General features: G+C 44.4%; 1 protein-coding gene across 4 annotated transcripts in view; it reads left to right on the top strand.

The window, feature by feature from the left end:
* The first annotated feature begins 3,339 nt into the window (after positions 1-3,339).
* The window catches only part of STUM (stum, mechanosensory transduction mediator homolog), a 39,984-nt gene continuing 19,018 nt past the window's right edge, over positions 3,340-24,305 (top strand). For 2 of the 4 annotated variants that reach the window (XM_060272968.2, XM_088666631.1), the window contains exon 1: positions 3,340-4,016. In XM_060272968.2, the coding sequence (XP_060128951.2) occupies positions 3,812-4,016 (205 nt within the window). In that variant the 5' untranslated portion in view covers positions 3,340-3,811. Of the gene's footprint in view, positions 4,017-4,108; positions 4,428-24,305 lie in introns of those variants that run through there. The other 2 variants (XM_088666629.1, XM_088666630.1) reach the window with 1 other exon arrangement.

Here is a 24,305-nt window from a genome sequence, read left to right as displayed (position 1 = left end):
CCACTCTGGGAGCAGGGACACGGGTGGTGCTGTCGTCTAAACCACTGAGCCTAGGGCTTGCCAATTAGAAGGTCGGCAGTTCGAATCCCCGCAATGGGGTGAGCTCCCATTGCTCGGTCCCAGGTCCTGCCCACCTAGCAGTTTGAAAGCAAAGTGAGGTGCAAAGGACTGCATAATTTGTGCCTACTCTTAACGTTGGAAAAGATGCGTTTTCAACAATCTGTGCAGAGGACTCTGTTTTTGCAACAGGGAGCCAAAGGTTACAGTTGCATGGAAAGAGCTCTCTGTGTGTATACAGTCGCATGCATGCAAGCTCTACTTCAGCCCAACACCTTAAAATTGAGGTCTGAGGCTGTCAAGATTAGGCTCTTTATTGTTTTAAGATATTAGCAAAAACTTGGTTTTAAAAGACCTTTGGCTGAACATTTCCTGCATTATAAAATCATAGAACTGTAGAGCTGGAAGGGACCCCAAAGATTGTCTAGTAGTCCAACCCCCTGCAATGCAGGAATATGGAGCTGTCCCCATACAGGGATCAAACCTGCAACCTCGATGTTATCAGCATCATGCTCTAACCCAGGGGTGTGCAAGGTTTACCTTGTCTGGGCCGGTTCACTCCAGCTGAGATCCTTCTGTGGGCCTGATTGTGTGTGAGTGCGTGCTCTCGCGATTTCTGGCATCTGCGCAGACGAGACTTGTGGCACCTGCGCATGCGCAGACGCAATTTCCGGCGCAGCATGCGGGGACTTGTCGAGCAGGCGGCTTGGCCACTTGTGGCCTATGGGCCTTAGGTTACCGACCCCTGCTCTAACCAACTGTTAATTTGAAAGCTTTGGGTTTGTTTTTTTAACATTGCTGTCTCTCAATTTTGTTGTTTGTAGTTGTTATGAGAACATTCCGATTTTCACTACTGTTTTTAGCTTTTCCTTATCTGTTAGCTGCCTGGGATCCCCTCTTTGAAAGCGAGATGAGGTATAATACATATTAAAAATATGAACATATGAAGGTTTGGAGTGTGTACAGTGCATGTGATCCCACTCCAACCTCATGCACATATACAATACCTGAAAATGACTCAAATAACATTTAAAAAACCAACACCATACTGGTTAGCTAGCCCCTGCTCTGAGTATGGGCACAAGGATGTGCTTGCCAAAGAGCCCTTTCCCCTAAAAGCATGTTCTGTTGTTGTTGTTTAGTCATTTAGTCGTGTCCGACTCTTCGTGACCCCATGGACCATAGCATGCCAGGCACTCCTGTCTTCCACTACCTCCCACAGCTTGGTCAAACTCATGTTCGTAGCTTCAAGAACACTGTCCAACCATCTAGTCGTCCCCTTCTCCTTGTGCCCTCAATCTTTCCCAACATCTGGGTCTTTCCCAGGGAGTCTTCTCTTCTCATGAGGTGGCCAAAGTACTGGAGCCTCAGCTTCAGGACCTGTCCTTGCAGTGAGCACTCAGGGCTGATTTCCTTAAGAATGGATAGGTTTGATCTTCCTGCAGTCCATGGGACTCAAGAGTCTCCTCCAGCACCATAATTCAAAAGCATGTTCTATTGAGCCTTAATAGGGGAATCAAATTTTGTTTACATGCATCCATATCAGAAAACATCTTGCATTGCAGCATTAGTGCCTCAGGACCAGTGGAAAGCCAGTTTTACAGTGGGTTCCTGTAGAAAGCATGTGCTCACAGTGAACTAAACATATGTGCACTCATCACACATGACTGCACACATATGAGGTAGAAATAATTTTTATGCAAATATGAGATTTATATAGGAAACCCACCTTGTGTGAAACAGCCTTGAGAGAGCCCTTGTGGGTGTATATGTGGATTGAGATGAACGGCTGTGTGGGAGACAACCAAGAAAATTCATGTGCAAAAGTGTAGGTGGGCCACGCTTGTGTTCTAATATGTGCCAGGGAAAAAAGCATGTGCGCAACACCAGAGCAAATGGTATATTCTGGGACATCTTAGCTAACATATTAAATCCTTTTATGAACTTCAATTCCTCTTTACTCACCCCATGCAATGTGATGGTAACAACAATTATCCTATGTTGCTATAAGGAACGCAACATTGCTCTGTGACTAAAAAGCTGCCTACAATGTTTGCATATCCAGGATCAAATTCTTTCTCTCCACCCTAGTCCAGAATACATGCACATGCTGACCCATTAGCACCTTACAAAGGACTGCTACTTTCAGTAATTTCCAGCACAATCAAAAGCTTGTTTACTCAGTTGTCTATCCCATCCCTAGGATATCTGTTTTACTATGGCAATTTTGATAGCTGTCCACAATTTGCTGCACCTTAAGGTTTGTTCCCGTTTGTTGCTTGAGACTGCAGCTTTCGTTTACCTTGTGGCATGGCCATCATACCCTAGTTCTTATTTTGCACATTGCCATACTACAGATCCTAGCAATGGGACGGTGTCTTCCAGCAAACTCAAGGGAAGCAGTCTAGCTTAGGAGGTACAGAAAAGCCTGTGTGGCACACGTGGCTCTGTCCTCCAACAGAGAGTGGTCGGTGGGTGGCAATGTGGTCTAAACCACCAAGCCTCCTGGGCTTGTCAGTCGAAAGATAGGTGGTTTGAATCCGCACGACGGGGTGATCTCCCGTTGCTCCGTCCCAGCTTCTGCCAACCTAGCAGTTTGAAAGCACATCAGTGCGAGTAGATAAATAGGTACCGCTGCGGTGGGAAGGTAAACAGCATTTCCATGTGCTCTTGCTTCCGTCATGCTGCGCCAGAAGCAGTTTAGTCCTGCTGGCCACATGACTCGGAAAGGTGTCTGGGGACAAACGCCAGCTCCCTTGGCCTGAAGCGAGATGAGCACCACACCCCATAGTCGCCTTTGACTGGACTTAACTATCCAGGGGTCTTTTACCTCTGCTTGAGGCAGTCACCTTACTCTGGTCAATGGTTGAGCCAGCCCTGTTACTACTGTCCTGCTTTGCTCCAACAAACCCATGCAAGGAAGTGGAAGCTGCATAAAATACCTGCTGCCACATGGAGACTGCCTTGCAGCAAGCTCTAGGTTTCCTTTATGCCACTACTGCAAAGTTTGTCACTTTATCTACATGTACATTTAGCTATAAACACCTATACCTATACAAATTTTGTGTATATCTGAGGCCCCCCCTCCTCCTGGCGATAGATTGCCTCCTTCTTTCTGCAATATTTAGGTGGCTATGGAGGGAAATGTATTAAAGTTGCCTTTATGAAATCCATAAACCCTCCCCTACTCCCTCCCCTTCTTTTTTAAAACAATTCATAGCTCCCCTGTGGCTTTTAAAAAAACGGCAGCGGGTGGGTATCGCAAGACGTTTTCTATCATTTGAGCGCTGGATTGAAGGATTGGAGGTAAAAGCGTGCGCTCGAGAGTTTCTGTGAGGTGAGGCGCCTGAGGACTTTGCCGGAGGAAACCGGTGGGCGAGGCCGGCACCGCGCGCTTTTCGCCGGGGAAGGCCAAGCGCGTGCGCGGTGACGCCGGCCAGATCCCTCGGAGTGCTCGAGGCAGCGTGTGTGAGAAGGGGGAATGCAAAGTGCGTGAGCGAGGGAGACGGGGAGCGCGCGCGCGCTGTCTCTTTAAGCCGCTCACTCAGGAGCCTGGGCGCGTGTTCAGCGCGGCGCCTTGCCTCGCGCGCCGCTCCGCTCTCCCTTCACTCGCGCAGGGGAGCTTCCTCAGGCAGACGCGGACGGGCGCTCCGGCTCCTTGCTCCGGCAGAGACCCTCCGCGGAGCCCAGCCCGCTAGCCTCTCCCTGCCCCCTTCCTCCCTCCCTCCCTCGCCAGCCCGATTCAACAGGCGTCATGGACCACGGCCCCAAAGAAGGGGACTCGGCCGGGGCAGCTGCCGGCGACGCCGCTCGAGGGGCTGCCGCCGCCGCCTCCTCCTCCGGCGGCGTGGTGGTGCAAGTGCGGGAGAAGAAAGGACCCCTTCGCGCCGCCATCCCTTACATGCCCTTCCCGGTGGCCGTCATCTGCTTGTTCCTCAACACCTTCGTGCCAGGGCTAGGTAAGCAGCCCCTGCTTGTGGCGCTTCAGCCTGAGGGGGCGGGGGCGGGCGAAGGGGCAAAGCGCCCTGGGCGGGAAATGGGACGCGCCCAAGGCGTGGGAGGGTTCCTGTGGCTCCGGGGGAGATCCCTCTCCGGGCGGGCTGGCGAGCGGGCGGGGATCTGGGCGAGCATGTGCCAAGGGGCTGCCCTTGAAGGCTGTCGGGGCGGCTGCTTGCCTCACAGCGCCTCGGCAGAGCGGAGCCTCGGAGCAGGCAACCGCCCTCGCGCCCTCGCGGCTACTTTTATTGACGAGCAGCGGCCAATTAATTCCCTGCAACCTGCTGCTCTCGGTTACTTGGGAGATGTGAAAGTGGGTCGCGGATGTGAGATCGCAAACAAGTTGTTCGAGCGGCGGGCAGAGAGAGACGCAAGTAAGCTGGCGGGAAGGAAAGTACTTAATATGGGCAAATGAACCCACATAGGGATAGGTTAGCCTCCTTGGACAACGTTGCTTTTTCGCAGCTTGGGATGGGGGACAGGGTGGGCTTCTTCCCCCATCCCTTCAAGCTAAGATGGACCCTGCTGGATGAAACCCAAAGTCCATCTAAGAAGCCTAGCATCTTGTTTTCCCAAAGTGGCCCAGCGGATGCCTTCTGGAAGCCCACAAGCAGGCTCTTAGTGCAATCTCATTTTGTTGCTCTTTGCCATCTTTCACGCACGCACACTCACTCACGCGCACGCGTTACTCGGAGGTACATTGTCTCTGGACATGAAAGCTTTCCTACAGCCATCCTGACTACTAGCCATGGATAGCGCTTGCCCTCCGTATTAGGAATAGGTCTTAAAATTCTGTCAAAGGCATCGAAACTGGTGGCCGTCGCTACAACTTGTGGCGCTGAATTCCACAAGTTAATGATGCGAGTGTCAGTGTGGGTTTCTTTTGCCTAGCCTGAAGCTGTCGCCGATCAGTTTCTTCTTATGTCTGCCCTGCAGCCATGGTAATGATCATCAATACAGTATTGGTGTTTTGAATGTGAAGCTCAGGGCTGCAGTCTACATTCCAGGACGTGATACAGGAAAAACCCCAAGGATAACATTGCTGATTCTGCAACCCCATGTCTGCCCATATTGTTGGGACATTTACAGATAAAAAGGGAGGCTGAAGCAACTTTGGGTTAGCATATCCCGTACCTGCAGGACAAACTGCTCACTGCTGGCTCCCCCGCTTGTTTTGTTCCCTGAATTCTCATGCAGGAAGGGGCCGCTCTTCCAATGATAGGCTGCAAGGTTTTATGTATGCAAGGAGGAAGAGGTAGAACTTTTTCAAGGGGTGCAACATAACGGTATTCCTCTTGAGTGGGAAAAGGAGCCATATAGCTTCTTTGATCAGCTCTGAATAGAAAAAGGAGGGGTGAGGGAAGAGCAAAACTGAAGAATCTCCAGAATGTCTAATGGGTAAGGCTATTGCCAGAAGCTACAAACTTTTATAGCTGCATAGGAGCAAATATTAAGTGAAAACTAGCTTTCCTGATATGGAGCTGCATTAGGGGGATTCTATCAATGCAGTAAACTGCATTTCTACCTGTGGTTGGAACAAAAGTGAACATCTGACAACAGGGTTAACTGTTTTCTCCCCCCCCCCAACACCTGTAGCCATATGTATTTTCTCTCGGCTGGGGGGATGCCTTGACTTCAAAACCCACTTGTATATACTTTTGTGGAGAATATATGGTAGGGATTAAACAGTACACCGAAAAGGATGCTGTGTAGGGGGGCAGAGTCATGGTGGCTCAGCGGCAGAGCACATGCTTGGAATGTAGAAGATTCTAGGTTCAGGCCCCAGCATCTCCAGGTAGAGCTGGGAGAGTCCCTGGTCTAAAACCCTGGAGAGCTGCTTCCAGTCAGTGTAGATAATGCTGATCTAGATTGACTCCAAATAAGTGAGAAATAAATTATAGTGATAGCCAAAAATGCATAAATGATAAATAACCCCTTCTAAACTGAGAGCTGGCAGAGCCCCTTCTGATTGCGAGGCGACCGACTGTCATTCAGTTGTACATAGTTGAGCGAAACTAGGTGTTAACAGATGTTGGTGTTGTTAAAATGACATTATATTTTGTGTGTGTGTGTGTGTGTGTGGTGTGTTGCCACCTTGTAAATTGCTCTGTAGCTGGAGGATGTTGCTGCAGAATAGGCTCTGTGGGTTCTTTTGAGCTGTGGGTGGATTTTGGAGGACTCTGGACCTACTGAGAGATCAAATATGTTCTCCTGGCTAACTTTACTGGTCTCTGAATGATGAACTGAGAGGGGAAAAAGAAACTCTCACTTATCCAGTTTGTATTCTACAGGAGCAATGCATGTAGTTGTAGTTGGTTCTCCACAGCACGCTATCAGCAATAATATTAGGAACCCTGTACCAGGAAGCTTTTAATGTGTGATGTTGTGTAGTGTTTTGTATATTTTGTTGGATGTCACCCAGAGTGGCTGGGGCAACACAGTCAGATGGGTGGGGTACAAATTATTATTATTATTATTTTATTCTAGTAAAGGTAAAGGGACCCCTGACCATTAGGTCCAGAATAGTGTGTGGATACGTAAAGGTAAAGTTACCCCTGACCGTTAGGTCCAGTCGCGGATGAGTCTGGGGTTGCGCGCTCATCTCGCATTATTGGCTGAGGGAGCCGGCGTATAGCTTCCAGGTCATGTGGCCAGCATGACAAAGCTGCCTCTGGCGAACCAGAGCAGCACACGGAAACACTGTTTACCTTCCCGCTGTAGCGGTTCCTATTTATCTACTTGCATTTTGACGTGCTTTCGAACTGCTAGGTTGGCAGGAGCTGGGACCAAGCAACGGGAGCTCACCCCGTCACAGGGATTCGAACCGCCGACCTTCTGATCAGCAAATCCTAGGCTCAGTGGTTTAACCACAGTGCCACCCTATTCTAGCAGTAGCAGTATTAAATGATTTCTACCATTAGGTCTTTAGCCTGGGATGCACCTATCAATGCAAGTGGCTAAGACCCTACGTGGGTCTTAGTTTGTTTCTCTTTAATCCATTGTGCACTAGCACCCATTATGCTTTTTATCCCACACCACCCCCTTTATTCTCACAACGACCCTGTGAGGTAGACTAAGCTTAAGACAAATTCCATTATCAAGGAGATGCACCCTATTTATTTGTTTGTCCTACTTGAAGGGTCAAAACAGTTTCATTCTTCCATCACAGTCTAAAATCCGTTCCTGTATGCTTTTTTAAAAGGTTAGTGTTCAGGGATATTTAAAGGTTTATATTCTTGTGAGGGGGGCATGCAGCTTGATCCTGTGCATGGTGATTTAGAAGTAATCTCCATCGTGTTCATTGCTACCTTAAAGTGATGTTAGAAACTCAGATATATAAGCTAGGCACCAAATGGTTCCTGAAAGCAAGGTTACAGTCGCCAAAAGGGAATGTCTAGTTGCCATTTGGGGGGCGGTGCGGTAAAACAGCTCTTGAAACTTATTTTTAAAATGATGGACTGACTGTGACTGATTATCAATTAAACATCTGGCTAGTTCAGATGACTACTTGATCCAAGGACAGTCCATATATATATACTGTGAGCAGGGGAGTGGGTTGGGGTAAGCGAAGACAAGCCATAACAATTAGCTATAACATTGTTCACTGCTCCTACTCTGGCTGCACAGAAAAGCATTTAGGTTCCTGAAATTCATTCCAATTGTGCAGATAAAATATAACTAATAGTATTCTCCAGGATCTTGTGAAAACCATCAAGATCCAATGATCCCCAGGCATGCACCTCCAGGTGGTGGAGATATCAGGCACTATCCTGGTGCCCAGGCATCTTCACTTGGTTGCAAATGGTTGATAGCCAGGTCCAAAATGCACCTGACACCTGGCTGATTTCAAACACTGCCTTAAAGCCTTGCCTTCTTCAACATGGCTCACTTTTTGTTTGATCTGGCTTTTTCTTAATTCTGTTACAAAATGAAATGCTGTTGCTATTTTGTATGCTTACAAAGCTGTCCTTAACACACACACACACACACACACACACACACACACACTGCACCATACAGACTGAATCAGCAATACTTGTTTTCTTTTCTGTCATTTTTCACCCTCTGAGGACAGTCACAGGGCAGGAAGCAACAGAATGTCACTTTATTTGCATCAGAATTTTCCGCCTCTTGGAGTAAAAGCACATTTATGCTCCATATGCTGAAATAGGAATTAATAGCTTGTACTTTACTCAATGTCTTTCACTTGTTTTTAAAAGTAATGATGGAAATGCAACAATGTGAATGTTTAAAGTGTCTGGGAAATGATGCCAAAGCTCTTGTAATATCTAGCTAGCTCTCTTGTGCATTTGTACCAATACAAGAACCCAATTGTGGAAACTGTAGTCATTTAAAACAACCTTTGTGCTAGCAGTATGTTTTTGTAACTATTTTAGCTGTTTTAATTATATATTTGGACCCAGGTGGCGCTGTGGTTAAACCACTGAGCCTAGGGCTTGCTGATCAGAAGGTCAGCGGTTCGAATCCCTGTGACGGGGTGAGCTCCCGTTGCTTGGTCCCAGCTCCTGCCAACCTAGCAGTTCAAAAGCACGTCAAAATGCAAGTAGATAAATAGGAACCGCTACAGCGGGAAGGTAAACGGCGTTTCCATGTGCTGCTCTGGTTTGCCAGAAGCGGCTTTGTCATGCTGGCCACATGACCTGGCAGCTGTACGCCGGCTCCCTCGGCCAATAATGCGAGATGAGCATGCAACCCCAGAGTCGGTCACGACTGGACCTAATGGTCAGGGGTCCCTTTACCCTTTAAAGGTAAAGACCTTTAAATCACCTCCGGATGCATGTTAAAGGTGATATTATTATTATTATTATTATTATTATTATTATTATTATTATTATTATTATTCAGAAAGTACATAGGAATTATAACATTTTCTTTTCAGTGTACTCTAGCATCAAACCTGTACTAGAGGTTTGGCTAGAACAGAATCATAGAAATGTAAAGTTGGAAGGGATCTCAAGGGTCATCTAGCCTAACCCCCTACAATGCAGGAATCGTTTGCCCAATGTGGGGCTCGAACCCGCAACCCTGACATTAAGAGTCTCATGCTGCACCAACTGAGCTATCCCGAGGAATGGATTGTTCGTTCAATTCTTCATTTGTGGTATCTCTGCTAAGCCACTGAAACCAATCTTTTACAAAATGGTAATCTGTTAAAGTATGGTTTTTTTAAAAAAAATATATGCAGTGAACTGAACCCACCATGTTCTCTGCATCTTAAAACAAGAAATCTATGAGAATCTGATCGCACATACTTTGGATATTAAAATTGAGGTGACAAATCATTTCTGAGAAAGTTAGAACAAAATAAAAAAATTCCTTCCAGTAGCACGTTAGAGACCAACTAAGTTTGTCATTGGTATGAGCTTTCTGAAGAAGTGTATCTGAAGAAGTGTGCATGCACACGAAAGCTCATGCCAATGACAAACTTAGTTGGTCTCTAAGGTGCTACTGGAAGGATTTTTTTAATTTTGTTTCGACTACGGCAGACCAACATGGATACCTACCAGTAACTGAGAAAGTTAGCTATCTGGAGGGTTTCTACATTCACAAAGAATGGCTAATAGAGGAAGTGACTCTTCTTCTTGTATAATGGACAAAATAGGGACATGTGACTCCCCAATTTCCTCGGCAATCCAGGAGGGAGGGAGGAGGCAGACGAAGAAATCATCAGGTGCTTGTTTGAAGTGTGCAGCTTCTAATGTATTCAGCTCCATTTTATTAATGTTCTGAGCTGCTTTGAGGACTTCAGATGAAAAGTGAAAATAGAATCTAATGAATAACCCACTTCATCCCCAAGGGCAGAAGAATACATACTGTAGTCTACATAGCTCCTAGTTGGGAGGTGGTGATTTACAAACTTGTTGCCCAGGGCTAAGAATGTTAAGTTGCTATTTCTTTGGAACTAGGAAGGCTAGTGGCTGTCTGAACACTTGACTAATAATCCCTTTCAGGGGTGCCAACTTGAATAAAATAGAGGTGGGGGAGGAGGAGGTAAGCCCCGCCCTGCACAATCGATCACATGATGCGGCACATGCACACCATTTGAATGGCAATGCTCATCCACTTTGAGGGCCCTGGCCCCCTAAAATATTTTATTGTGGGGGCAGAAGGGACCTTGGCCCCTGGGAGTTGGCTCCTATGATTCCTTTTAAAGAGGTATGTGTCCCATTCTTAATATACCTCCAGGGTGTAATCTTTTATATGCTTACTTGGTGGAGAAGGTTCTGGTGGGGCAGTTGCATGTATTCTTGGATGACGTGGATTAGTTATATCAATTCTTCGCAAAGAGTGGAATGTTGACATGTGTTTTAAGCTGGTTTTTAGCTTACTGTTGATTTTAATTTTTTTTAAAAAAACATTGTAAATAGTTGATGTTTTTATTACACTCAAGCAGTGAATAAATCTTGTGAAATAAAGAGATAAATACACCCTCACATCATAATTTGTCCTGGCAATGATTTTAACGCCAAAGCTCTTGTCTTTATGAAAGTAAAAGCAGTCACCCATGAATTTACATAAAATTATGTATGCACATATAATATGACTTGAGTGTCTTGTGATGAAAGATGCTCAGCAGTGTGTAGTTATGACAGAATGTAACGTTAATTAAAATTATTTCAATAAAAAATGTCAACTCCAGGGATGAGAGCTTTATTTTATTCTACCTCTAATGGCATAGTGGTGTGAATTTAAATGACTCAGTGGTGTGACCTTCTCCTCAGCTAGTTTAATTACTTCTGTTTTAAACAGAGCCCTTCTTAAAGTTTTTTTCTGTCCCCTGGCTAAATTTGAAATCTCTTCCATTATGGTGAACATATCATTCTACGTTGGGGGCGGGGGAAAGAATCCTGACCTAGGAGAAAATTTAGGACACACAACATACTCTATACAGTACTGTATATGTTTTTACTATGCAATTACTATGTAGAATATTGCTAGTTATACTGAAGGGAGAGATTTGCCAATTGTGTTATTGAGCTGAATCTGATCATATAGTTTGCATTGTATAATTCTGATTGTATGGCTTAGCCCCCATATTCCTGGGATGCCCTTTTCCTTAAAATGCTTTTCAGTGCCTCTGCGTCTCTGTACCAAAGTGGGCCAAAGTGTAATGAAAACATTCGACAGCAAGACAGAATGCCCTGCTAGCTATCAAGGCCGGATGACTGACCTTGTCTGACGCTACCAGTCTGACGCACGGAACAGGCAAGATAGTCAGGAACTCAAGCCCCCACTCAAGGCTGCTTGAGGATGCTACCGGGGTAGTATGAGTCAGCATGTGTTTATGAGAAGGACAGGATACGGATCTTCCTTATATGTACTTGTAACCTGTGACCCTCTTGCGTGCACACATTTACAGAGGAGGGGGAAGGAGCCCAAGAAGTGTATAAGAATCTTTGCAAATTTGTGTTTCTTTACTCTTGTCATGAAGGTGATCACCAAGAGTCTCTTAAATTTAAGAATTAAATTCTTTCTCTGAATTCAACCCTCGGTGTCGTTATTGACTGTCTTTGTCCCTGCCTGGGCGCAACTTAAGGACCCTTATTAGCGAATAAGGCTACAATACAATTGGTATATTTTATCATCTCTGCACATTGAGCTGACATTTTCACTGTCCACCATGGATTGAAGATCTCTTGCCTGATTGAGGTTGCAATCTTACTTGGAAACAAAGCCCAGAACTCAGAGGAACTTACTTCTGAATAGTCATGTAGGGATTGCACTGTAAGCCACTGCCAGCCCTGGACCCCATCCATTCATATGTGAAATGAGTTTTAGTTTGTTCCCAGCTAGGAACTGAGAAGAAGACTTGGCTGTGCCCAATAGAGCTGCTTTGTGCCAGTCATTGTGGGAAGCAGATTTGGCTCCCTAGTATGCTTCTGAGCCAATACATTACATTTTTGCCGCCTATCCCACCCTCCTGTTCCTTGAAGTATGTACACCCATGGACACGTTGCAGACAATGCCTTTCAAAAATATTGTAACTAAGCGACAACTTATTTTGCAGCATAAAAGTTCTCTTTGGACTCATTGCACGCAAAATGCTTGCAATGATCACTCAGCTTGATGACGGAGACGACGACGGATCTTATTTTATTATCGATTTGGGATCTTTGCACCATCTCATGAACAACAGAAGACTGTTCCAGACTTTTGAAAAACTGGACTCCATCGTGTCACAGGCAGATGGCAATTCTTTGAAATCCGTTGGAAAAGGGTCTATTTTTCTGAAAAAAATTTGAGTATCAGTAATGTGTATGTGTATGTTCGGCAATCGGTGTACCGCACCTCAGTTTTTAAACATAGAATTGAATTAGGCCATCATCATGAGGTAACAAGCCCTTCTCCTCTGTAGTGTTACAATCACCTTGAGCAGGAATAGCTCTGATCCATTTGACTCTAATCAAGTATATAAGGTACAGGTAGGTAGCCGTGTTGGTCTGACGCAGTCAAAACAAAATAAAAAAATCCTTCCAGTAGCACCTTAGAGACCAACTAAGTTTGTCATAGGTATGAGCTTTCGTGTGCATGCCAATGACAAACTTAGTTGTTCTCTAAGGTGCTACTGGAAGGATTTTTTAAATTTTGTTTCAAGTATATAAGGGTTTAACTGCACTTATTGAGCTACATGTATAAAAGGGCTTTCTCGTTGTCTTCAGTGAAGAATACTCTGTTCAGCTATGAGTCTTTCTAGGTAGGCATGAGGGAGTCATAATAACTCAGGCTAATCTTCTTTGGGCAATGTTATGAGAATAAAATTACAACAACAATTATAATTTTATTATTTATACCCTGCCCATCTGGCTGGGTTTACCCAGCCACTCTGGGCAGCTCCCAACAGAATACTAAAAACAGAATAAAACTTCAAACATTAAAAACTCCCCTAAACTTCCCTTCAGTTGTCTTCTAAAAGTTGTTTATTTCCTATCTGAAGAAGTGTGCATGCACACGAAAGCTCATACCAAAATATAAACTTAGTTGGTCTTTAAGGTGCTACTGAATGAATTTTTTTATTTCCTTGACATCTGATGGGAGGGCAGGCGCCACTACCAAGAAGGCCCTCTGCCTGGTTCCCTGTAACTTCGCTTCTCGCAGTGAGGGAACCACCAGAAGGCCCTCAGTGCTGGACCTCAGTGTCCAAATATCGCACCCTTTACTGTAGGTAGGCAAGAACCAAACTGTGAGTTTCAGCTAACCAAATTTGAGATATCCAAGATCCTATTTTATGATGCTGTAAAACCTATGATATTTACTTGCTTGTTACTTTCCAGGCTGAGTTTGTATAACGACTTAAAAAAAAAATCTGTTCCATACCATGTTTTTTTGCATAACCTGAGTATTGTGGTTTCGTGGCTGAAAACTGTGCAGAGATGGTAACTAAAACAACTTCAAATATCTTGAAATAAATAAAAATACTGTATTAGGTTGTGAATTTTAATGAATGGAGTGTTATTGATGTGGATTAGAGAATGAACACACGTGGGAAAAGACTCTGCTGGGTATCTGTTAATCTAATTCATCCTTTAATTGAGCCAGATGCAGTACAAAGATTAAAGTGAAGGTGAAAGAGGATGAATAGTAGGAAAAGGGAGGATCGTTTTATTAAAGTTTGGTTTTGAAAAATGTTCACACATCTGACATGGCCCAGTGGTTCTCATAAACTAAAAAATGAGGTTCACTTCAAGCACAGCTAGCCTGGAAGCTGAGCAGACTTGTGAAGGAGGAATGGAGAATTCTGTCCTTCTGCTAGCCGCCTTGCTTGTCTGTGTGGACTTGCTGGTTGCCTGTGGCTACCAGGCAAGCTGTTAAAAATAAAACTACTACTATAGTTACTAGATTCTAGTACCAGGGATGTTCTGCAATGAGAGCCACATTTGGAGTACATTTTGAGCATGGTGCCTGTTCTGTTTTGCAAATCTATTTGTATAAATTTGCTTGCTATTTTCATAAGTAAGGCAGATTGCAAACTACAATTCCTCGATATGTTGCAATTATTACTAGAACTACGGTAGGAATGATCCACAAGGTCTTGTGGATGGATAAAAGTCAGCATGCATTTGTAACAGTCACGAACTCTTAGTTGCAGGATTATAAAGCCACTGGCTAACTTTAGGATAGCCATTCTTCCAGTTTGAATCGCATGAATGTAAGTATCTTTTAAAAATAAAGAATTATAAGAACATTCTAGCCTAACCTACCGGTATGTATGTTGACTCAAAAATAATATGTATTCACAGAATCACAGAATCATAGAGTTGGAAGAGACCACAAGGGTCATCCAGTCCAACCCCCTGCCAAGCAGGAAACACCATCAAAGCGTTCTTGGCTTAAAGACCTCCAAAGAAGGAGACTCCACCACACTCCTTGGCAGCAAATTCCACTGTCGAACAGCTCTTACTGTCAGGAAGTTCTTCCTAATGTTTAGGTGGAATCTTCTTTCTTGTAGTTTGAATCCATTGCTCCGTGTCCGCTTCTCTGGAGCAGAAGAAAACAACCTTTCATCCTCCTCTATATGACATCCTTTAATACAGGCATGTCAAACCTGCGGCCCTCCAGATGTTTTGGCCTACAACTCCCATGATCCCTAGCTAGCAGGACCAGTGGTTGGGGAAGATGGGAATTGTAGTCCAAAACATCTGGAGGGCCGCAGGTTTGACATGCCTGCTTTAATACATTTGAACATGGCTATCATATCACCCCTTAACCTTCTCTTCTCCAGGCTAAACATACCCAGCTCCCTAAGCCGTTCCTCATAAGGCATTGTTTCCAGGCGTTTGACCATTTTGGTTGCCCTCTTCTAGACACATTCCAGCTTGTCAGTATCCTTCTTGAACTGTGGTGCCCAGAACTGGACACAGTACTCCAGGTGAGGTCTGACCAGAGCAGAATACAGTGGTACTATTACTTCCCTTGATCTAGATGCTATACTCCTATTGATGCAGCCCAGAATTGCATTGGCTTTTTTAGCTGCTGCATCACACTGTTGACTCATGTCAAGTTTGTGGTCTACCAAGACTCCTAGATCCTTTTCACATGTACTGCTCTCAAGCCAGGTGTCTCCCATCCTGTATTTGTGCCTTTCATTTTTTTTGCCCAAGTGTAGTACTTTACATTTCTCCTTGTTAAAATTCATCTTGTTTGCTTTGGCCCAGTTGTCTAATCTGTTAAGGTCATTTTGAAGTGTGATCCTGTCCTCTGGGGTATTAGCCACCCCTCCCAATTTGGTGTCATCTGCAAACTTGCTCAGGGTGCCCTCAAGCCCATCATCCAAGTCATTGATAAAGTTGTTGAATAAGACTGGGCCCAAGAGAAAACCCTGTGGCACCCCACTAGCCACTACTCTCCAGGCTGAGGAGGAGCCATTGATGAGCACCCTTTGGGTTCGGTCAGTCAGCCAGTTACAAATCCACTGAATGGTAGCATTGTGTAGCCCGCATTATACCAGCTTCTTTACAAGAATATCATGGGGCACCTTGTCAAAGGCCTTGCTGAAATCAAGATAGGCTACATCCACAGCGTTCCCTTCATCTACCAGGTTTGTAATTCTGTCAAAAAATGAGATCAGATTAGTCTGACATGACCTATTTTTCAGAAACCCATGCTGACTTTTAGTGATCACAGCGTTTCTTTCTAGGTGCTCACAGACCGTTTGCTTAATGATCTGCTCTAGAATCTTTCCTGGTATTGATGTCAGGCTGACTGGGCGGTAATTGTTTGGGTCCTCTCTTTTCCCCTTTTTGAAAATAGGGATAACATTTGCCCTCCTCCAGTCTGCTGGAACTTCGCCTGTTCTCCAGGAATTTTCAAAGATTATTGCCAGTGGTTCTGAAATCACCTCTGCCAGTTCTTTTAATACTCTTGGATGTAGTTTATCTGGCCCTGGAGACTTGAATACATCTAATCTAGCCAAGTATTCTTGTACTACCTCCTTACTTATTCTGGACTGTGTTTCCTCTGCTGGATCATCTGCTCCATATTCTTCAGGACGGGCATTGTTTTCTTTTTTGGAGAAGACTGAGGCAAAGAAGGGCTTATTGCAACATAAGCGTGGATAGGATTTCCCACGTAAAATTTCAGGACTAATCAATGTGAATCACCATTCTAGACTAGACTAAAAGTTAGAATAGTTGTAGTTTTGCAAACTATTTTACATAATGGTGTGAAGATATTTTGTAAACAAAATAGGTCTAATGCAATGTGTTTTCTAAAATTAACTAACAGTTTAAAATGATCTCAGCCAGAGATTTGATAAACTATCAATCCAACCCAGTTTTGTGTTTTTCTGCATGCAGGGGGGCGGGACAGGCAAGTATTTAAGTGTATTCACAAAAGAAAGGATTTCGGATTTCATAAATGGGTCCTGTTAATTTGCTATTTTTAAAATACTTGTGAGACCTTTCCTGTTGCCATGACAATTTCCTCTCCATAAACATGATTCTGTGTATCTCTTTGTGCACCTATCTTACATTCCTTGATAACAATATAGGCACCCTACTGAATCAGACCAAAGGCCCACCTGGACCAGCATCTTCTTCTCACAGTGGTAACCAGATGCCTATAGGAAGCCCACAAATGGGACCTGAGTGCATAAGCACTCTCTTTATCATGCTCCCCAGCAACTGGTATTCAGAGGCATACCATCTGCAGTACTGGAGGTAGTAGGCTGACATCATAACTACGGTAGTGGCCATTTGATAGGCTTATTCATGAATTTATCCAATCCCCCTTTAAAGCCATTCAAAAAGGTGGCCTTCACTATATCTTCTGGGAGTGAGTTCCATAGTTCATGTATGCACCATTTGAAGAGATCATTTCCTTTTGTCTGTCCTGAATCTTCCACTGGATGTTTCCAAGTCCTAGTATTTCTTCACACTATGCGTAAAGTTATACATTCAATTTACCCCATAGCTGCCAAGTCTCCCGTTTTTCGCGGGAAACCCCCGTATTTTGTTACAGTTTCCCGCTGTCATCCCGAATTGATTAATATCCCGTAAATCCCCCGGATTTAGCTCCTGCTGGCGGCCATGTCCTGGCTCCCGGCTGTCTGCGCATGTCTGGACATGCACAGAAGCGATTTCTGGTGCCCAGACATGCAGACATGGGCAGCCCGGCACCGGAAGTCACTTCTGCGCATGTCTGGACATGCGTAGAAGTGACTTCCGGTGCCGTGCCGCTGCTGAATCCAGGAGTTGGAGGGTATGCCTCCACCACCACCACCCCACAAAAAACCCCAGGTCTGGAGAAACATTTTGGTCTAGTGGACCAGATCTTTATGTCCCCATCCTGTGGGCCAACTTTGACAGCATGTGTCAGCAAGTTCCTAGTGGGGAACTTGTTCCGGCACCCAAACGAAGCAGGATTTAACTCTTCTCTCATCAGTTCCAGCTGCAGGAACCTGTTGTGTCTTCATTTCTCCCACAGCTGACATCACATATTATGTCAAGGGTGGGGCAGGTATGTGGGGTTTGTGGAAAAGGCCTTATGGGCTAAATTTGGCACATGGGGCCAGAGGTTCCCCACCTGTTCTAAACAAAAAAAGCCCCCTATGTTACAACCATTCCTCATAGGGGAGTTGCTCCAACTCCTTGAAGAGCAGCAATCACAGCTGTGCCCAGTATTCCATGTGTGGTTGCACCATAGATTTGTATGATGGTGTTGTGGCATAAGCAGTTTTATTTTCATTCTCTTTTCTAATGGTCGCTCGCATGAAATCCACCGTTTTCACAGCATTTTTGTCAAGCTACCAACTATGACTCCAGGACCTGCCATCTGTCTAGTCACTGCCAGTTGAGTGTATGCGAAGTTAGGATTTCTTTTGCCCCAGTGTGTGTCACTTGGGGTATATTAAACTTCTCTTGCTATTTAGCTGCCCATTTACCCTTGCAAGTCTGTTTTTATTCTTGCCACAAGTCAATAAAATTGGCTGCCTGTCTTCTCCCCTGTACCTTTAAAGTGATATACAGTATGGGAAAGAAGTATTACATAGTTCAGTGGGTGTGGGGCATGAGCCCATTAGTCTTTCAGATATTAGTAAGAGTACCTTATATGCCTATGCTTGGTAGTAGCTCTTTGCATCTGGATTGTAATATTGTTGAGTGTGAGTGGTTAATGTATGAGTGGTTGATAGAAGACAATGTTTGAGGTAGGGAATGTTTGTAGTGGCCATGGTTGACTCTGTCCATTTCTGGTTTATTTTATGCAATCATTTAGAAAGATTTGCAAAGCTCTCTTAAGCAGTGTACATGATAAAATCATGAATAAACACAGCTAAAATCCACAAAACTGTTGATTTTATCTTTTATGTTGATAGTTATCCGTAACACAGAGAGAGACACACAGCAGAAGACGAAGTGAATCCCAGAGATTATTGATTGGTTCTTTAATTTCTATATTGCTTAATATATATTTAAAAATATCTAAGCAGTGTACAGAAAACTGAAGCAGCAACAGATAAACAAAATGTTGCAAAAATACGCAGTTACATATAAAAATGTTGCATTAATAACAAAGTTACTAATACAGTACAGTGGTACCTTGGTTTATGAACACAATTGGTTCCGGAAGTCTGTTCATAAACTGAAGCGTTCATAAACTGAAGCGAACTTTCCCATTGAAAGTAATGGAAAATGAATTAATCCGTTCCAGACGGTCCACAGAGTACTTAAACTGAAGCGAACTTTCCCATTGAAAGTAATGGAAAGTGGATTAATCCGTTCCAGACAGGTCCGCGGAGTACTCAACCTGAAGCGTACTTAACCCGAAGCATGGGTGTAATTGGTTCCGGAAGTCTGTTCATAAACTGAAGCGTTCATAAACTGAAGCGAACTTTCCCATTGAAAGTAATGGAAAGTGGATTAATCCGTTCCAGATGGGTCTGCGGCGTTCGTAAACCGAAAATTCATAAACCAAGGTGTTCATAAACCAAGGTTCCACTGTATCTATAAATCAGTATCAATTCATTTTCCTTCTGGCACACTCTCCCTCTCAGCCTCTAGGTTCTCACCCAGTAACTCCAAACAAGCTCTCAGCTTACCCACGAAAGTATCACAGCAAGGAGAGTTCCCAGAAACAGCAGACATCACCCTAGTCTCCCTAGACATCACCCTAGTCTCCCTAGACATCACCCTAGACTTGGGTGGCACTTCCTCAGGCTGTGTCCTATTCAGCTGCACTCTCCACACCCAGGGTCTGGAGGGCTGCATGGAATTAGGCTGCTGCAGGTTCCCTGCTGCTGTTCAAATTGTTCACAATTCTAAATGTTCTGATGAGAACATTTCAGGGGAGGTATTCAGAAATGGCCTATAATAAGCAGTGATGTGAACAAAGTTGCATATGAGTAATATTAATATCTCAAAACTGTTTCATAAGGATACCCCAGGCAACAATCCATCAAATTCCATCAATGCTACCACCCCCTCATATACTTAATACCTGTCTTGGATTTGATTTACTGTGTCACTCATGTAAGCACTGAGGCAGCTGGAAAAGCCCACCCTTCCATAGCAGAACAGTTTAAGTGTATAGACTCAGGGCAGGGAACCACAGGTCTGGGGGCCCCCACTGCCTCTCTGCCAGGCCCTCAGTACTCTCCACAGGCTTCAACTCTCACCAGCTCTGCCCTGCACCCTGCTCAAATACTTTTACCTATTTGGAATGTGATAATGGAGATATGTGTATCCGTTGAAACCCCATGGCTGGAATGCAGCCTGTGCAAAGAGCTGCATTTGTTTTGTATGCCTATCCAAACCCATTTTTGCCTCAGTCCCTGCCCCCCCCCCACTAGCATGTCCCCACCCCCAACATGTAGTTCATGAGGGAATGTTGCCCATGGATCCCTACTGCTGCTTTAAAGGGAAAGCTAACCCTTGTTAAATGTGACGAGCTGCGGTGCTCAAAAACCAGAGACACTCTCGTCTCCAAGAATTAGCAGAGGATTGGAAGCTTAGCCGATGCATGGAGAGCTTTTACCATGCAAAGACCACACAGAAACAAAAGGCTTTCTTCAGTACAGTTTACTGAGGTTTAAAGTAGGGGTCAGCAAACTTTTTCAGCAGGGGGCCGGTCCACTGTCCCTCAGACCTTGTGGGGGGCCGGACTATATTTTGAAAAAAAGTATGAACAAATTCCTATGCCCCACAAATAACCCAGAGATGCATTTTAAATAAAAGCACACATTCTACTCATGTAAAAACATGCTGATTCCCGGACTGTCCGCGGGCCGGATTTAGAAGGCGATTGGGCCGCATCCAGCCCCCGGGCCTTAGTTTGGGGACCCCTGGTTTAAAGTGTACATTTCATGCTGAGATGCAGCAAACGTAGCTCCAAAACGTAGTTCTTTAAACCCCCCTTGACCACACACAACTATGTTTTAAATAATGGCCCTTTTAACTATGGTGGGGCACCTTTACCAAGGGTGCCAACTTGAATAAAATATTGGAGGAACCCAGGTAAGCCCTTCCCCACATAATTGATCACAAAAAGGGGCACACACACACACCATTTGAATGGCTATGCCCATGAACCTGGGGGGGAGGGCTGACCCCCCTCAAATATTTTATTGGGGGGGCAAAGGGACCTTGGCCCCTAGGAGTTGGTTCCTATGATTCTTAACATATTCTGTTTACCATGGTGATGTCCCCCTCAGGTCCCCCTCTGGAGTATAAGTACTAAACAACGGACGGGAAAAATTCCCTTGCAGACAGACACTGTTTTTAACAGCTGCCTTATCTTCATAACAGTGAAAGCCAGAAACTTGTGGTTAGCATAAACCAGACTTCCTTGTGTATGCATTCGTAAAGAAAACAAAACTGTACCAAGATTGGAGGAAAGGAATCTCAAATATTACAAAAATGGAAAACGGCAGAGCGAACTCCATCTGGAGCTGAGGCAAATTTACCACATTGATGATGACCATAAAAGGGGGACAGGAAAACCCTATTCTAGAGAGCCATCTGTTCTGGACATGACCCCAACACAGGAGGAAATAGTACCGGTACTTGGGTCTTGAGAAATATGGAATGGAATGTAAGAGAGGGGGAGAGCTCTGATACAATAGTTTGTTAAGTGGTCAGTCTCCTGGAGCTACCGTTTACTAAATAATGAAGATGCCTGTCTTAAGACAAACATAATGTGAAACACTAGTTTGCGTGGACAGGCGGAGTCCCCCAAACCCCCAGGCGACCCCCTGAGCAGAATAAAGACGCAGGACAACGTGCTATGGGATTCAAATTGGCCACAACTTTATTAAGATTCAGATGTAGGGAGACCTTGGCTCAGGCATTGGGCGTTATCCTTCCCAGTCCCCAGCCGGGGTTCTGGGAGGCTTCGGGGTTATCCACATGTATGGGGGTCGGGGCTGGCTCTGAAGAACATATGTTCAAGCAGAGAGAGCCTGCCCCCTGTTCGCTGCCGCTGGAAGGGGGAAGTGATGACGCCTATTGGCATGGTCAAGGCTTCCCCCAATACCCCGATCTTGTTGCCACAAAGGGAGTGAGGTCTCCGTCTCATGCCCCTCCCTCTAGGAACATCGCCAAAGAATTCTGCCCAAGGCCTGACACTGCCAAAGTTGTGTCGTATTGCTACGGGAAAGGTGAAACCTGCCAATGCAGGAAAATTCCTTTCCGACCCTTCAACAGAATACTAAACAATAAAATAGTTTAGTGATAGAGTACATACTCAAATACTAGTTTCAGTTCTTGAATCTCCCAAGTTATAAGAATCATGTAACTGGTGATGGAGGAAGTGTCTTTCTGGCAGAAATCCTGGAGAGCCCCTGCCAATCAGCATAGACATAATGGGAGTGAGGAGGTCAGTTTTGGTAACACTTTTGTACCAGTTGCAATAGGTAGTTTCCCATGCATTTCTGAGCACAGTTTAAAATGCTCAATTTCAACCTTTAACACCTTAAACAGTTTAGGCTCAAGCTATTTGTTGAATCACTTGTACACATATCAGGTTTCTTGCACATTGAGGTCTAAAATGGAGGCCCTTCTTGTGTATCTGTGAGGTTGGTGGCCACAAGGAAGCAGAATTACTTTGCCTCACACCTTTGGTACTCCCTGCCAGTGCATCTACCATAGGCTGCCATGCTTCAAGGATTTTGGTCTAGCTGGCTTATTCTTTTTGTTAGCTGAACTATGGTTACTGTTGCTGTGGGGGAGTGTTGGTTGACTGTATTGGCTTTTACTTTGAGAGGTTTTGATGCTTTTTGTATTCTTATGGTTGTGAGCCACCTTGGATTTGCATTGTCCCGAAAGGCAGCCTAGAAATATTTTAAAATAAATTAAACTGAATTAAAATTAAATTAACATTATTTACTTATTGAGCTGAAGGAATTAAAAAAATAATGTACTGTATGCTGCTACTTCTTAACAGAGAACCTGATTGTGAGTTGTGTTTTCCAAGTGAGCAAGTAACCAAGCTTGGAAATCCAAGAATAATGTACTGCGAAATTTACTCTATTCTTCACCTAACAAGAAGAGCTTAATTTTTATTATTTTAGGTACCTTGCATTGAAGTGTTCTGTAGAATAATTTGTGTAAAGGAGGTTGGGTGGGGGAATAAAATCCTAGCAACATGAGGCTTCTACCAGTGATTGACAGGAGGTTTGCTAGGTAGTGGGTAGAAACTGCCAGTTGCAAGTAATGAGTTACAAAGAAGGTGGATTAGTAGGCTTCTACTATTGATAATTAATCTATATAGTAGCATATGAGGGTCCCAGGTAAGTGCAGGTACCTGCAGCGCTTAAAATTAAAATAGATGGGGGCTGCAATCCTAGACACATTTATCAGGGAGTAAGCCCCACTAAGCATGCTGAAATTTACTCTGAGTAAATTTTGTGCTATGGGGATTGGTGATGGAGAGACAAATGAGCTAGATATTCTGCATAGAACACAGTGTCCTGAGAAGCTTAGGTTTTGAAACCCTTAGGACTGCAAATAAAGGATTGGAAAATGATGGTATCTAGTTAGAAACTCAAAATCTAGATAAGTCGTTTGCTGGCCACATCTACTCCTAACTTCCATGCTTGCTAGAAACTGCCATTTTGTGGTAGTTGTTTCTGATAAACACCTGTATCTAATTTTGTTCCTTTAGGGCAAGCCCAAGGCATTACCTTTCGTACTTAGGAAATGAAACCCAAGATTCTTCTACACCTGTATCTGTATTGCAAAAACCATATACCATATGCTAGGTATTTCTAATACATATAAATAAATGGGTTGGGGGGGGGAGTTAGCATGAGATGCTAGGCTGATTAGTGTGAGTAGTCATTATTCAGGGCTGAGTTCTCTCCTCAAGGCCCCTAGAACTTAAAAAATTATGTAGCGGAAAAGTGGGGTCCATCTTGTTTTTAGGTCATGAGCATATAAATGGATGCAGATGAACTTGTATGTCACCATGCAGTACACAACCTCCTATTTTATACTCTCTAGCTGCTGGGACATAATCTTGACTTTTAAATTGGTGGTGAACAGGCTTTTGCAGAATAAATGAATAAAGTAGGCAGGGTAGAGCCTCCCGCCAGGTGTAATAATGAGTCTTGGGAAGCTATATTTACAAAAACAGAGTTTCAAACATGTACATATTTTTATCTAAGAAGTGCAGGAGAGTAGTGGTCAGGATGTTAGAGTTTAGTGCTATGCCTTTGGCCTTTGCCCATTTCTTGTATAGCGAAAGCAAAATAAATTCTTCAAAATAAGCAATTATTTTCTCAGTTTCTTGCCTTGGGGTTTGTTTGTTTTTAATGCAGAAGGTACCTACTCCAGAGTTTTGACTCTGTGGGTAGCAGCTACACCAACTACTTTTGTTTTTGGCTTGATCAGGTAGAATGGAGCATAAGACACTAGAGCCAAGAGATGCAAAGCACACATGCTTTGCTCGAAATCCCCAAGGGCTTAATTTGCAGACTATTGCAGACCTTATCAAGGTGCGTAGAATGGTAGTGTGCCCAAGCTCCAGTTTGTTCATGAGATCTGTCCACCAGAGGTAAGATGGCAGAAGTGGGTCTCATAAGGCGGGCAGTGCTGAACCGCAGTTGCTCTTTTGAAGTGGTTCTAGTTTAAGGAGTTGCCTACCCCCACTCTGCTTACCAGAGGCCTCATGTTATAGCTGCCAAGTACCCCGTTTTCCCTGGGAAACCCCCGTATTTTCTTACCGTTTCCCGCAGGTGTCCCGAATGGCAAAATACCCCATATTCCCCCCAGATTACAAAGCTCCTGCCGGCGGCCATG

The sequence above is a fragment of the Zootoca vivipara genome, chromosome 3, assembly GCF_965207765.1.
Source record: "Zootoca vivipara chromosome 3, rZooViv2.hap1.1, whole genome shotgun sequence".
NCBI lineage: Eukaryota > Metazoa > Chordata > Lepidosauria > Squamata > Lacertidae > Zootoca > Zootoca vivipara.
Note: the sequence above shows the minus strand (reverse complement) of the source record. Positions and strands in the feature narration are given on the sequence as shown.